Genomic DNA, 13,697 nt, shown 5'->3' on the forward strand with positions numbered 1-13,697 from the left:
TAAGAAAACACACATATGGATGTATTTGTATTTTTACATTACTATAGGTTTTCTATTGGTCTCTTTTGCATCATTATAATAGTTATTATATAAGCTAACTAACTTTTAAATCCGTGTATTACATTTGATAAATATAATTCAGGTTTGTTGTTTGAAATAAGAAACAACAATTGAAAGTAAAAAATAAATGAAATATATATAACAAACAATATGAATGATAGAATCACAAATTTATAAATTTGAGAAAATCTCTTTATATACAGCATTTTTTATTTTATCACAATTATTCCCATCGTCATCCAACATTAACAATTTTAGACCACGTTTGTTAGTTACGCTAGATACAGGGCCGACTCAATGCCTCCAGAGGCCTAAAGCGAGATTTAAAATCGGGGCCTTCTTCGGTTTAAGGTGTAAGCAATTAAGCAAATGCAAATTGTTTTAACTTCTAATTTACAAAAAAGAATTCATGTCACCTCTCAAACTCCAATGAAATTAATAGAGTTGCATTTTAGAGCATGATTAAAATTATAATAATCCTTGACGATTAGCATCACTAGTGCACTTTATGTTCATGAAAAAGCCATTAACAACATACCCGGAATAACCATTTAATCAAAATACTGAATAACTCCAAAACACAATCAAGTTTGAATGGTCAACTAGAAAAATGGTAACATTAGGAATGGAGATTTATGTTATGAAAACTACAAATCTACAATAATGGATGGAAATCTGGAATACGTATCACAATATATATTTGGGCCTAATCTAAAGTGAACTATATAAAAAAATTGTGGCCCTAAAAAAATGGAGACCCAAAGAGAAATCCTTATTTGGCTGGGGCTAGAGCCGGGCCTGGCTAGATAATATAACATTGAATGAAAAAATCAACCCTAGAAAAAGATTGTTAAAAATTCAAACATTGTCAATAATGTGTTTTTATAAACATATTAAATTGTCATTTGTTGATTCTACTTATGCTACTTATTTAGCATTTGACAATTGGCATTACCTCTAGCTAATAAATCACAAGCTTTCTCTATTTTTCTTCATTTTCACGATCATATTAAAACCTGATTTAATCGCGTCATTAGATGTTTTCAATGTGATAATGGTAAGGAATATGTAAACAGTTCAATAATTTTACAAACATGGAATGGTCATGGTGTCTCATCTTTTTGCTCTCTCACATCCTCTTGAAACAGTAAAACTAAACGTAAAATGCATTCTACAAAGCAAGCTCCTAAACTTTGCCACCCCGACTAACCTCCTTTCTTAGCGAAAACCATCATCCGACAAACTTTGGGTTTTCGGCTGCTTATGTTACCCTCTTTTCCCATCCACCACCATCAACAAAATCGAAAACCCGACAACACCTTCTCCACCTACTGCCTCACCACCAAGTATTGCAAATACTACCAACCATTATCTTATAGATATCACTAAATATTGGATGAAATGAATACAATATATAAAATATGTTTTTTTTTCTCCTCAAAAGTGTATATTCTGGGTAAAAATGAATATAACTAACATATGGAAAATAATGCATTTTTCAATCCCACAAGAACAAACACAGTTTCTGCAAATTATGCAACTCAGGATTTTAAGGAGAAAAAACAATTCATACAAACATCATATAAAGTTATAAACCAGAAGATCTTTGAACATGTGACAGTAACATACAGTCGCTATTCACAACACCGAAAAGGCGAAAACTTAACAATTTGGAAAACATATAAAAGAACTCTAATAGATACAAATATTAAACAAATTACCGCGCAATTTAACATTTTAACCTTCAACCTCAATAGGATTTGGAGATGGGATTTCATGGGATTGTTCATTGTATGCTTTCTCTTCTTCTTTAACCACCTTTTCCTTTGACTTTTCTGGTTTGACTTCAGTTTTAGAGGATGGAGTTTTAGGTAAAGATTTTCTTATCAGTTTCTTGGGAACAGCAGTGTCTTTATCACCATTTGTTGTGTTCACTACGGTCTTGTTTCTAGTGACACGTGGGCTAACCGCGGTCCCATTGCTGGTTGCAGCCACATTGCTCTTGTTCCTGCCAAGCTTGGGAGATTTTGGGCGTGTTGTTGGTATCTGTGTACTCGAGTATTAAAAATCGATAACCCAAATACATTTAGATCTATAAGTATTCACTACACAGAGATATGATCAACAGGAAAACAGAAACAGCATAAAGATTTAATCTTGACAGATAAACATATTGACGTAGAATATATGATGCAAGCATGAATTATAAATTCAGGATGTTATAAATAGTTGAATACCTTCTTCAAGTCAACTTTTGGAGGGGGTTCCTTGTAAAATTTCGGCATCGGTGCAGCTTTAAACATCAAGCTTTTTCTCAACTGTTTTATCTCTGCTTCTTGGCTTTCCTGCATTTAAAAAACCGATTTTTATCGCATGATTTAAGTGCTTGAGTTCTACACATTATGTCATAAGCTAAAGATTTTACAAGCTAAAACCTTTGACTTTTCTTGCAAATTGGTTTTCTCTGCTTCTTTTGCATGAATCTTTTCCTCTATCTTTGAAAAGAACTAGAGCACACAAAATAAACATGATTAACGACTGATATACGCGTTATGTGAAAAAGAAACGAAAGATATAAACATATAGATGGTTGGATAATGACCACTTTTCGCTTTTCAGCCCGTTCTTCCAGCCTAGAAGAAAATCCCACCACACTGTTCTTATGCTGCCCACTAGAGGCAACACTTCTAATCATGAAGATAGATTCATGAAAAAGTCAAATTCTTGAAATTTATAAAAAGAAACAATATTACTTTAGCAACAAGATATTTATTAAAAAAAAGGTCAAATTCTTGAAATAAACATACAAGCTGTCTGCAGGAGGACCATCTTCATTTCCAGTTGACTTCCTTGGCTAAAACAAACAAGAAAACATAATAAATATGAATGACATAACAAACCAAAAGAACCAAGAAAAGGAATTTACGGATTTACCCTTGACACGCGCACATTTGGACCCGATTCCTTTGCTTTCATACCAGTAGAAGCTCTTCTATTAGCAGGATTCATAGCATTTGCATTTGACAATGCGGGTCGACCCTTCACAGGGTGCCCGTCCATGCTAGTCCTCATGGAGTCATGGGCTCGCGGTTTAGCAGGGAAAGATAAACTTTGAGTTATATGGGATTTAGGTTTACGGGCCAATAGACTAACCGCTACACCGTCTTTGGACTTCTTTTTGTTCTTTGAGGCACCCTCATTAGTAACAACCTCATTACTAGCAACCCCATTGCTACTTACCTCAACCGAATTTGGGATTTTTGTCCCGTTAACATCCTCACAAGATTCACTCACTTCCAGTTTTGATGGTTCAACTTCAGTTGAGTTTTCTTGATCCACAACACCATTTTCAACTTCCACATGAACCCCATTTCCAGCCTCCATTTCTGTTCGATTTCAGTCACAAAAAACACAAATTCAAGATCAATTTGCTAGCCATACTCACGGATCATAAAATTTGAAACCCACAAAAATTAAACACAAATAAACAAAACCTAGATAAATTATTTACTGAATTTAACGTTTTAAACCTTATAAAACTACAGATTCCCAGGCCCTGTGCGCATATAATGTACATATGTGTGGGCCCTCGGGCGGGCAAGAGTGAAGTTGCACTAGTTTTGATGTTATTTTACTAGTTTCATGATAATAACGTTAAAAGTGGCGGAAGGTTAATCATGCACCATGTGGTGACATTGATAGCCGAAAGACCAAGGCACGTGCACCAATCGGGGCCGAAGCAGCCCCTCTATTTCTACGGGGTATAGGTAAGGCTGTCTACATCTTACCCTCCTCAAACTCATCCATAACTTTGCTATTGGTGGGATTTACTGAGTACGATGATGATGAAAACTACAGATTCCCGGGATTTTAATGCTACTATTGTCATTTTCACCCTAGACAAACAAACAACATGTGCAACACTTACTTTCATGCTAAATTTACAACAACTAATACTAAAATCATTAGATAAATACAAGCTCAACCCAATTCAAGATCAGAAACAGAGTAAAACCACATTTAAATGAAAAATGTTAAAAGATTTAGAACAAAACATACCAAGATTACCTTTTTTGATTGAAAGTTTTGTGGGTTTGACTTGTGCTTCAAGAACAAACAAAGACTTGGCCTTCAAATTCAAATCTTGCTAATAAAAATTGAGTCTTGATGAGTGTGTGAAGAAGATTTCAGTGGGGTGTGAGCAGATCATGTATGAAAATGATGGGGTAAGGGTAAACTGAATATGCAATGACTGATATGCCCCTGTAGTGATTGACTGATAAGTATGTGTTTAGCCATTGGCACACATTTTATTGCTTAAAGTACAATTACTTGTACAGTGATTTACAACACGTGAAACATGAGTTTGCATGGTTCAAGCATGACTTAGTGAATGTTACTAATATGCCCTTGAGAAATCTTGGTACATTGATTCATGATTAATCAAATTATTAGCTGGTGTGTGTATGGATGGTGTATACCCATGTGCTGCCAGCTCATGTCCAGGGTACATTAGTCATCCAAAATTGTGGTTCTTATGAAATTAAATATTATGTTATATAGTTCAAAAGATTAGCATTCTTTTGGTAGCTTGAAGGTACACAAGCTTTAAACTTGAAGGTTCCTGAACGCGGATCGTACACGGGAAATCTCTAACAACGCAGGTGCGGAATCCCTGCGTATATAGGTACGAGTGTAGATATTGTAGAGATTGAATACACGAACAATGAACACGAGCTATAAGGTAAACACGTTATATTGAATAACCAAACCCGTGACAGTAGGTCACTGTTACAGAGAACAAAACGAAACAAAACGTAACACCAAAACCCTAACCCACGTTCTCTGCTGAAACGTTCTATTTAAACACGACAACTTCGCCACTGGCGAAGTTGTCAGTAACCTCGCTAGATCAGCAAGTTCGCCATAGCGAACTTGCTGATAACTTCGCTAGTTTACAAAACAAACCATAAACAAACCATTAACTATATTACAGACTCGATAACAAATACTAGACTATGAACTACTGACAAACATGTACCAACAGACTCCCCCTTGGCAGTAGCTTCATATCTTGATCTCTGAGTCTTGTAATCTTGCACTTTCACGCGTGCGCCCCTTCTCTCACACAAACCGACACAACTCCTTGATATTTCCTCGCTTGATCCTTCCAAGCAGGAATGTAGAAGATCTTCTTGTTGTTCAGCACTTCCAGATCAGCCTGCGATAGATTAACAAGATGCATCGGGTCATAAATCCGAAGTACTTCTTGTTCGTCCTCATCTTCCATAACCGCCTCAGCTGTCTCGCAATCCACATACCACCATTTCAGATCTTTCAGTACATTTTGAGGCATAGTTTTCATGGGTACCTCCTTGATACATCGGACTGGTTTGTACTTCATCACCATCCACGGTTTACCATCTGCTCTCATACCTCTTTCTGTATCCTTCACTAATTTTCCCTTTTGTGGCTTTAGCAACTCGAACTTCTTTTCTTTTACTCCTTCTTTCCACATTATCTTCTCAATCATTCTAGCCATATTGTCGTTGCTTCTGTTTATCAGGCCCAACCTGGCCAAGTCCTTTACTTCGCATTCAGGCAATGTGTTGAACGATCTCAACATTCTCTTGAAATATTGAACGCCATCATAACGCTTCACCACAAACAACTTGAGCTGTTCATCATAAATCCAACAAATAATCCCCTTTTTCGCCTCTGCATACCCTTTAATGTTGTAGCTCTTTCTGAACATGGTTGGAATAGCAGGCTTCTTGGTCTTGACAAACCAATGAGCATATTCTTCCTTCCATCTAGGCTGCTCTTCCCACACCATCTCATCTACCACATTCTTATCCCCAAAATCTGCTCTTTCAACAGCTGGAATCTCATGTTCCACTGCATCATCCACGATCTCTCCTTCTTCCAACACATTTACCACATCAATCTTTTCTCCAATCCTTTCTATCTCCTCCACGGGCAACACGTCATCATCATTCACACAGTCATCATCCTCCTCCTCATCTAAGTCCTTCAAAGCATCGATGACATCTTCAACATCAGCATCGTCATCAACATCCACAACATCATCACCCGCTGCATCAGTTGACTCCCCCTCAGTTGTGGAAGCCCCAAGAGCCTGAGAGGTTCTTGGCAGCTCACCACCTGCACCCGAAGGTGCATTGGGATCATCGTCATGATCTTGTCGTCTCTTTGTTCTCAACTCATCGCCCCTGCAAGTCGTCTCCCCCTGAGATGCCAAGAATTCCTTGAAGGCATCGATAACTCGTCCGTGTTCTACCAGGAGGGCGGCTTGGATTTGATTGGCTTCCACTAGGCGTTCAATGGTCTTCGATTGTTCAGTAACAATACGCTCCAGCGAAGCAATCCGTTCAGAGTCTGAAGCAGGCGATGGAGTTGGTGGAACCTCAGTAGCAGAAGTGACCGCAGGTGGTACCCTAGGTAACCCTGCAGTTGTTGTAATTGTTGATTCGACGAAGCGTGCAACTACCACCGGGGGATCAACCAGTTGGGGTGGTAGCGACACAACTACTGGTGCCGACGCCTCGACCGCAGTAACCTGTGCAGTAGTAGGCAATAGAGACATACCTGACAAGGCAGGCGGAGCAAATCGTACGTACCTTGAAGTCTCCCCCGCTCCAGTGGCCATACCTTGTCGTTCTCGACGTGAGCGTCTCAGCACAACTTGGACTGCCTCTTCCTCATCTTCATCATTTTCATCCTCATCCACAGCCCTCGGCCGCTTACCCGTTGTCCTCTCCCGAGTCACCAACAACCGTCTGGCCTCAGCAAATGTTTCATCCAGCTCGGTTTCAGCTACCGAAGTAGCCGCTGAGGTAGTACCCAAATACTGATTACCCGAGAGATCCATATCGAACAGACCGTGTCCACTGAAAGCAGCATCCAGATCAATGTTTTCAGCAGTAGACACAGCCTGCGATGAAGTAGCTGGCACAGCAGCAGAAGTGACAACAGGCGCAGCAGATACAGCAGGAGGTGCTGCCGCCTGATGTTGTTGTGGATCCCTGAACTCATCCCCGCCTGCATGGACATACTCTGGGTTAATTAGATACCCGAAAAGAGGAGTATGCCTGGGACGATGCTCAGGGTTGCTCCGAGCGCTTGACGTCCTGCACTGAGCGAAGATACGCTTAGTGACACACTCAACGAATCGTATCGGGCGCCTTTGCGGTAGAGACGGAGCAATGTGATTGATAATCATCTGCAAGAAGCGCGGATACATAGTGAATCGCTCGCGCGCCGCAGCCCGTATTTGGCGATCAATCTCATAGAATATCATCTGACTAAATGAGTATCTGCGATTATAAGTCAGCGCAAGCATAGCCGATTGCATCGTCGCCCCCATTCCGTCTGTCCCCGCCTTCCTGCCGGACATGCAAACAATCAACACATGCATCAAGAACCGCCATTGGTCCAGCAGAAAGCCTTTCCTCCTTTGTGAGTCCCCCAGTGGACCCGAATAGCCCATTCTCAAATATGCTCCATCACGGAAAGGAGCTGTGAATTCCGTAGGGTCATCTCTGGTTTCTGCACCGAATTGCAGAGCCAACCGTATATCCTCAGAAGAGAATTGTATGTTTTGGCCATTTACGGTTGCTCTAATCACCGAAGGCTCAGCCCTGCAATCAAGGTAAGCTGTCTCCCAGAAGTCCTCAATGTTTGGTAGGGAGATGGGCAATGTTGTCGTTATAGCATGAAATATCCTTGATCGCTGGAGAAATGTGATAATCTCCCTGAAATCATCTAAGCCTCGTGCATCCGGATCTAAGGTGATATATTGGTTGTGGGATGGAAAGAATTGTCGTCGTTGGTCATCACTGTCATTACCACCAGTTCCTCCAACAGCAGCCATATCTGCACAAAACAAATCAAGTTAGAACCGTTTAAAACCGAAATCACAAGCTCGCGGTTTACCAAGTGCGAAGTTGTGAGGTAACCAGTACAGGCGATGTTAAGGATGAGGCGAAGTTGGAGACAACTTCGCTTCGTCCTTAAGTTCGTCTGAAAACTGATAAGGCATTGGAAATAGGCGAAGTTAAATTCTTGGCGAAGTTACGGTTAACATCGCCACTGGCGAACTTAAGCCGAGGGCGAAGTTGGGGACAACTTCGCCATTGGCGAACTTCAGCCACTGGCGAAGTTGATGATAACTTCGCCAAAACCTTAACTTCGCCAGAACCAGAACCAGCGACTGTTGAGATTCAATCGATTTTGTCCGATGGTTTTCGGACAAAATCGATGATTTATAAGTGAAGAACAACATATTTCAAAGGATTTGAGACGTAAGGCTCGTCCATGAGCACGTAACAAAGGGTCGGAAAAACTTGGTTTTGAAAAACCGACGATCCGAGGTCTCGAACCGGGTAAACTATTACGAACGAGAGAGGTAAGACGCAAGAGATAACACATACCACAAGAATAATAGTAACAAGAAACACAAGATCGAAAAGACGATTGAGTATAAAGATCGCCGAAGGATTTGAGGTTATATGTTCGCCGGAAGATTTATGAAAGAGCTACAGTGTTTCAGAACATATATAGGGCGGAGTTGTGTCTGGCGAAGTTACGATTAACTTCGCCATGGCGAAGTTAAGCACAACTTCGCCAAATTCAACAACTTCGCCAAATTCAACAACTTCGCCAGTACCTTCAAAATCAGCCCTTTAAGTTTGAAAAATCTGTCATTTAACCTTGAAAACTTCCAAAAAGAGTTATAACTAAAATGATTATGTCCAAGTAACCAATAATAATAAAATAATAAAATAACTACGTAACAGAAAATACTTATATAATTTTAACGAAATAAGGGATCAAATTTCAGTCTAGTCAGGGACCACTACGTTTTTGAAAAGATCCGAACAGGAATCATACTAGCTATGTGACTGTCACTTGGATCCGTGTTTGGCTGTATTATGACATAGAGAGACAGGTTGTAAGCATGTAATGGTTATCATTGTTTCTGTGATACGGATTAAGGTTCGGTTAAGCTCAAAAATTTAAGATGGCAACAACTCAGAGGTAATGATGACTTCTATCTATTCTCAAAGCGTATTTGGCTATACCCACGTCACCCCGAATTGACTTCGACCCATAGTGTCTGATTAACTTGTAGATACTTGTTGTCTGCTTCCCGTTTTCTTCTTACTCCAAACTTGAGAAATCTTGAGAAGTCTCGGTTCTCGTCTTGATTGTCACTATTTCTCATAAGTACAAAAATGATACATGAATAAAATTTATTTTTTTTTTTTTTTTTTTTTTTTTTTTTTTTGTTTTTTTTTTTTTTTTTTTTTTTTTTTTAAATCAACATCAGTATTTACATCGGAGTACTAAACTACTGCAAGTCCCGAATCTGGATCACTGCAGTGTCTTGAGATGCTTTCTTTACGGGAATCAGAACACTCACGGGCTCGTGTATGACTGGGTAGTCGCCTTTCTGCCTATCATTCGAAAAGATATGTATGAAGCCATGCAAAACTCTTAAGGAGTTTCCACATAAATTCGAGTAAATTTAAGTTAGTATCACATACACTTTTACGCACCATTAAAATCACCATGACATACAATGACTGTTCTAAAGCCTTTTAAGCCTAATAACTTCACTAGCTAAGCACACACAATCAGTATATCTATCATTTTCCAAGGTTGGATCAATTTTCTGTTAAACATAGCAAAGAACTTCTTACGAAGTAATAGACTTGAAAAGTAATTTCATTTCCCAAAAAAAATTTTGACTTCAATTGCCCCAATCATGTCAAAGTCATCAGGTAAACGGCTATCCTGAAGATCCTTGGATCAACTGGACCGACCACATACAAGTATGTGTCCTTCTTACTAAGAATGACCGACTAATTTTCAGCAACTGAAAGAAAACATGTCAAGACTGCCCCAGTTACTTTCAGTCTTCCGGTTAATGGCTATCCTCATCTCCTAAATCGAAAACAAGGACCAAAACATATCCGAGGAGATGTCCATCAAACTGAGATAACCGACTAATTTTAAGCAATAAAGACATTTTTATTTTTTTTTTTTTTTTTTTTTTTTTTTTTTTTTTTTTTTTTTTTTAAGGTAAACAAGGTTACTCGGGATTGACCATCCCGTTAAGCTCAATCAGGTTAAGAAATCTTGATTTATCAAAAGCTTTTGTGAACAAGTCAGCAAGATTTTCAAGAGTATCAACTTTTTCGATCTTAATGAGTCTCTTCTCAGCACAATCCCGTATGAAGTGATGACGAATGTCAATATGCTTTGTTTTACTATGCTTCACAGGATTGTTAATGACTGAGATTGCGGCAGTGTTATCAATTAAAATGGGAGAGAGTAGAAAATTCAAACCGTAGTCGCGCAATTGTTGCTGAATCCATAAAACCTGGGAGCAGCAGTTGGATGCTGCCATGTATTCAGCTTCACATGTTGAAATTGCAACCGATGTTTGTTTCTTGCACTGCCATGAAACTAATCTTCCTCCAAGAAATTGGCAGCCTCCCGTTGTTGACTTCCGACTCTGATTACAACCACCATAGTCAGAATCCGAGTATGCTATCAGTTCAAAGTCTCCACCTTTCGGGTACCACAACCCTAGTTTCGGCTTGCCTTTGAGGTACCGCAAGATCCTCTTCACACCTTTCATGTGAGATTCCTTTGGGTTTGCCTGGAAACGAGCGCAAAGACAAACAGCAAACATAATATCAGGTCTAGAAGCAGTTAAATACATCAAAGAACCTATTATCGCCCGATATTGAGTAGGGTCCACATCCGCGTCACCGTCTGATTCAGTTCCCAGTTTGTGATTGACGCAGATTGGTGTGTCAAATGGAGAACTGTCCCCCATCTTGAATCTTTCCAGCACATCATGAACATATTTCGTTTGATGAATGAACATACCATCCTTCCTTTGATCCACCTGCAAACCTAAAAAGAAAGTTAGTTCACCCATTGCACTCATCTCGAATCGTTTCTTCATGACGTCCTCAAAATCCTGACACATGGATACTCTTGTGGCTGCAAAAATTATGTCATCCACGTAGACTTGAACCAGCAGGAAGTCACATCCATCTCTCTTTACAAAAAGCGTGCTGTCTATCAACCCCCTCTCGAAACCATTTTCCAGCAAGTAATCAGATAAAGTTGAATACCAGGCCCGAGGAGCCTGATGTAACCCATATAATGCCTTGCTCAACCTGTATACGTGATCAGGAAAGTCCGGGTCTGGAAAACCCGGAGGTTGCTCAACATACACAACCTCATCAACTTTCCCGTTAAGGAACGCACTCTTAACATCCAACTGAAAAACCTTCATCTTCTTAAAAGCAGCAAATGCCAAAAACAGTCGAATTGCTTCTAACCGGGCAACAGGAGCGAAAACTTCATTGTAATCAATACCCTCTTGTTGATTGAAACCTTTAACCACCAGCCTCGCCTTATTACGCACGACTATTCCCTTATCATCTCTCTTGCATTTGAACACCCATTTTGTGCCTATAGCATGCACATGCTTTGGTTTTTCAACCAAAGTCCACACTTCCATCTTCTTGAACTGAGCCAACTCTTCCTGCATGGCATCGACCCACGAGCTGTCCTTTAAAGCCATTTGATAATTTTTTGGTTCAATTTGGCTTATAAAGCAGGAGTACAAACATTCATTCAGTATACCTGTGTCTCTTATGCTGGTATAGACACAGGTGTTCTCGGTCAAACTACTTCTGGTTTGTACACCGGAGGACACATCACCTATAACATTCTCCAGTGGGTGATTCTTGTGAATTCTCGTGGTCGGTACAGCACCGACATGCAGATTGTCTTCTAAGTTTGAAGAGAGCTCATCTATGGTTGTTTCAGGCTGAGAGTGAAACGGATTAATGAATTCGTCTTCAGTTGAGGCCGCAGGGGTATTGAAAGGGTTTGATGTGGAAGGTTGAGATGTTTCAGTCATCTGATGGTGCAGTAAATTCTCTTCGTCATCAAAAATCATCTTCGTCGCAGTAGTTTCTTCCACTTCAGAAATCTCCAGATCAGGCACGTTAAACGACTTAAAAAGTTTAACATAATCAAAGAGCTCCGCCGGTCCATTGCTTGGTTTTGGCGGTTGGTAACTAGTAATGTCAGTGTTACAGACCACCTCCACCTTGCAAGTGGAAGTATTGAAGATCCGTCTGTTGGGGGTCCCAACAACGTAACCAACGAGGATTCCCTCATCAGCTACTTCCCCAAATTTCGAGTTAGGCTTCAAAATCGAACAAGGAGACCCAAATGGCTCAAGACCGCACAAGTTGGGCTTCCTTCCTTGCATAAGCTCATAACACGTTTTTCCAAGCTTCTTAACCGTTAACACCCGATTCAGAACATAGCAGGCAGTAGCCACCGCTTCAGCCCAGAACATCACAGGAAGTTTTGAGTCAGCCAGCATAGTTCTGGCTCCTTCTATCAACGTTCGGTTCTTCCTTTCAGCTACTCCATTCTGTTGTGGAGTATACGGAGCGCTGAATTGATGCTCAATGCCCTTCTGAAGACAGAAGATTTCCATTTCAAAATTTTTGAACTCCGTCCCATTGTCACTTCTGATGTACTTAACTGATTTGCTCATGATATTCTCAACTTTTGTAATTAGATTCTTTACCATCTGAGCAGTCTCATCTTTAGTTTTCAGAAAGTATACCCACGAGTATCGCGAGTAATCATCAGTTATCACCAAGCAGTAGGAAGTACCGCCAAGACTTTGTACATTCACTGGACCGAAGAGATCCATATGAAGTAACTCTAGAGTACCACCTATTGAATTAATCTTCTTGGTGAGATGGCTTTTCTTATGTTGTTTTCCTTTCTTGCATGCAATACATTTATCTTCAAAGTTGAAATTTTTTAAAGGAACACCAATCACAAGCCCATTTCTGACAAGGTAGTTCATCTTCCGAAGATGAATATGTCCCATCCTCCTGTGCCACAGCTCCGATTCAGATTCGCTAGCTTTTGTCAGTAAACATGATTCTCCAGTTAACATTACAGTTGACCTCATATCCATCACATAAGTGTTTGTCTCACGTGGAGCTTTCATCACAATCCATTCTTCGGGTATTTGAAAACCAGGCTTTAACACAATCGCTTCATCTTTCGTGAAATGGACAGTATAATCTTTATCACAAATCTGCGACACGCTTAGCAGATTGTGCTTTAACTCCTCCACAAAATTCACATTCTCTAGTGTCATCCTCCCATTTGACACTGTTCCTCTTCCAGTTATTCGTCTTCCACTTTCACCAGCAAAACTAACTCTAGCTCCCTGAACAGGTTTTAAATCTTGCAACAAGTGTTTGTTGCCAGTCATGTGCCGGGAACAGCCGCTATCTACAATCCAAAGATTGTTGGCAGCCCTGTTCAACTGTTCCTGCACAATAAAACAATGAGTTAGAATCTTGGGACCCAAGACCAGTTGGTCTTGGATCGATACATCCCGTACCCTGGCTTTCTTAAGTTAGCGTCAGGATAATTTCTGTACGTCCTGTTAGGGAATCTCCCTGCAGATTGAGTGTAATGCCTTCCAAACCTTTGAGAATAGAAAGTGTTATTTCTTGTGGTTTGGTTGTAAAAATGAGGTTGGTTTT

At 40.1% G+C, this 13,697-nt stretch overlaps 1 protein-coding gene across 5 annotated transcripts; it reads right to left on the bottom strand.

Moving 5' to 3' along the window:
* Positions 1-1,596: 1,596 nt before the first annotated feature.
* Positions 1,597-4,380, bottom strand: LOC143627189 (uncharacterized). 5 transcript variants are annotated; one of them, XM_077097071.1, is made up of 7 exons: positions 4,120-4,380; positions 2,995-3,446; positions 2,868-2,914; positions 2,663-2,747; positions 2,496-2,567; positions 2,298-2,405; positions 1,597-2,106 (listed from the first exon to the last, which is right to left on the bottom strand). In XM_077097071.1, exons 2-7 carry the CDS (start codon positions 3,442-3,444, stop codon positions 1,798-1,800), a joined length of 1,071 nt encoding a protein of 356 aa, XP_076953186.1. In that variant the 5' UTR covers positions 3,445-3,446; positions 4,120-4,380; the 3' UTR covers positions 1,597-1,797. The 5 variants fall into 5 exon arrangements, with proteins under 5 accessions (XP_076953186.1, XP_076953189.1, XP_076953188.1 ...); XM_077097074.1 differs by having other exon boundaries at positions 2,663-2,744; positions 3,010-3,446; positions 4,129-4,367; XM_077097073.1 differs by having other exon boundaries at positions 3,010-3,446; positions 4,129-4,366.
* Between the last annotated feature and the right edge of the window lie 9,317 nt (positions 4,381-13,697).

The sequence above is a fragment of the Bidens hawaiensis genome, unplaced genomic scaffold (genome assembly GCF_021521415.1).
Source record: "Bidens hawaiensis isolate Kalapana, Puna unplaced genomic scaffold, B.hawaiensis_p1.1 tig00004617_1, whole genome shotgun sequence".
NCBI lineage: Eukaryota > Viridiplantae > Streptophyta > Magnoliopsida > Asterales > Asteraceae > Bidens > Bidens hawaiensis.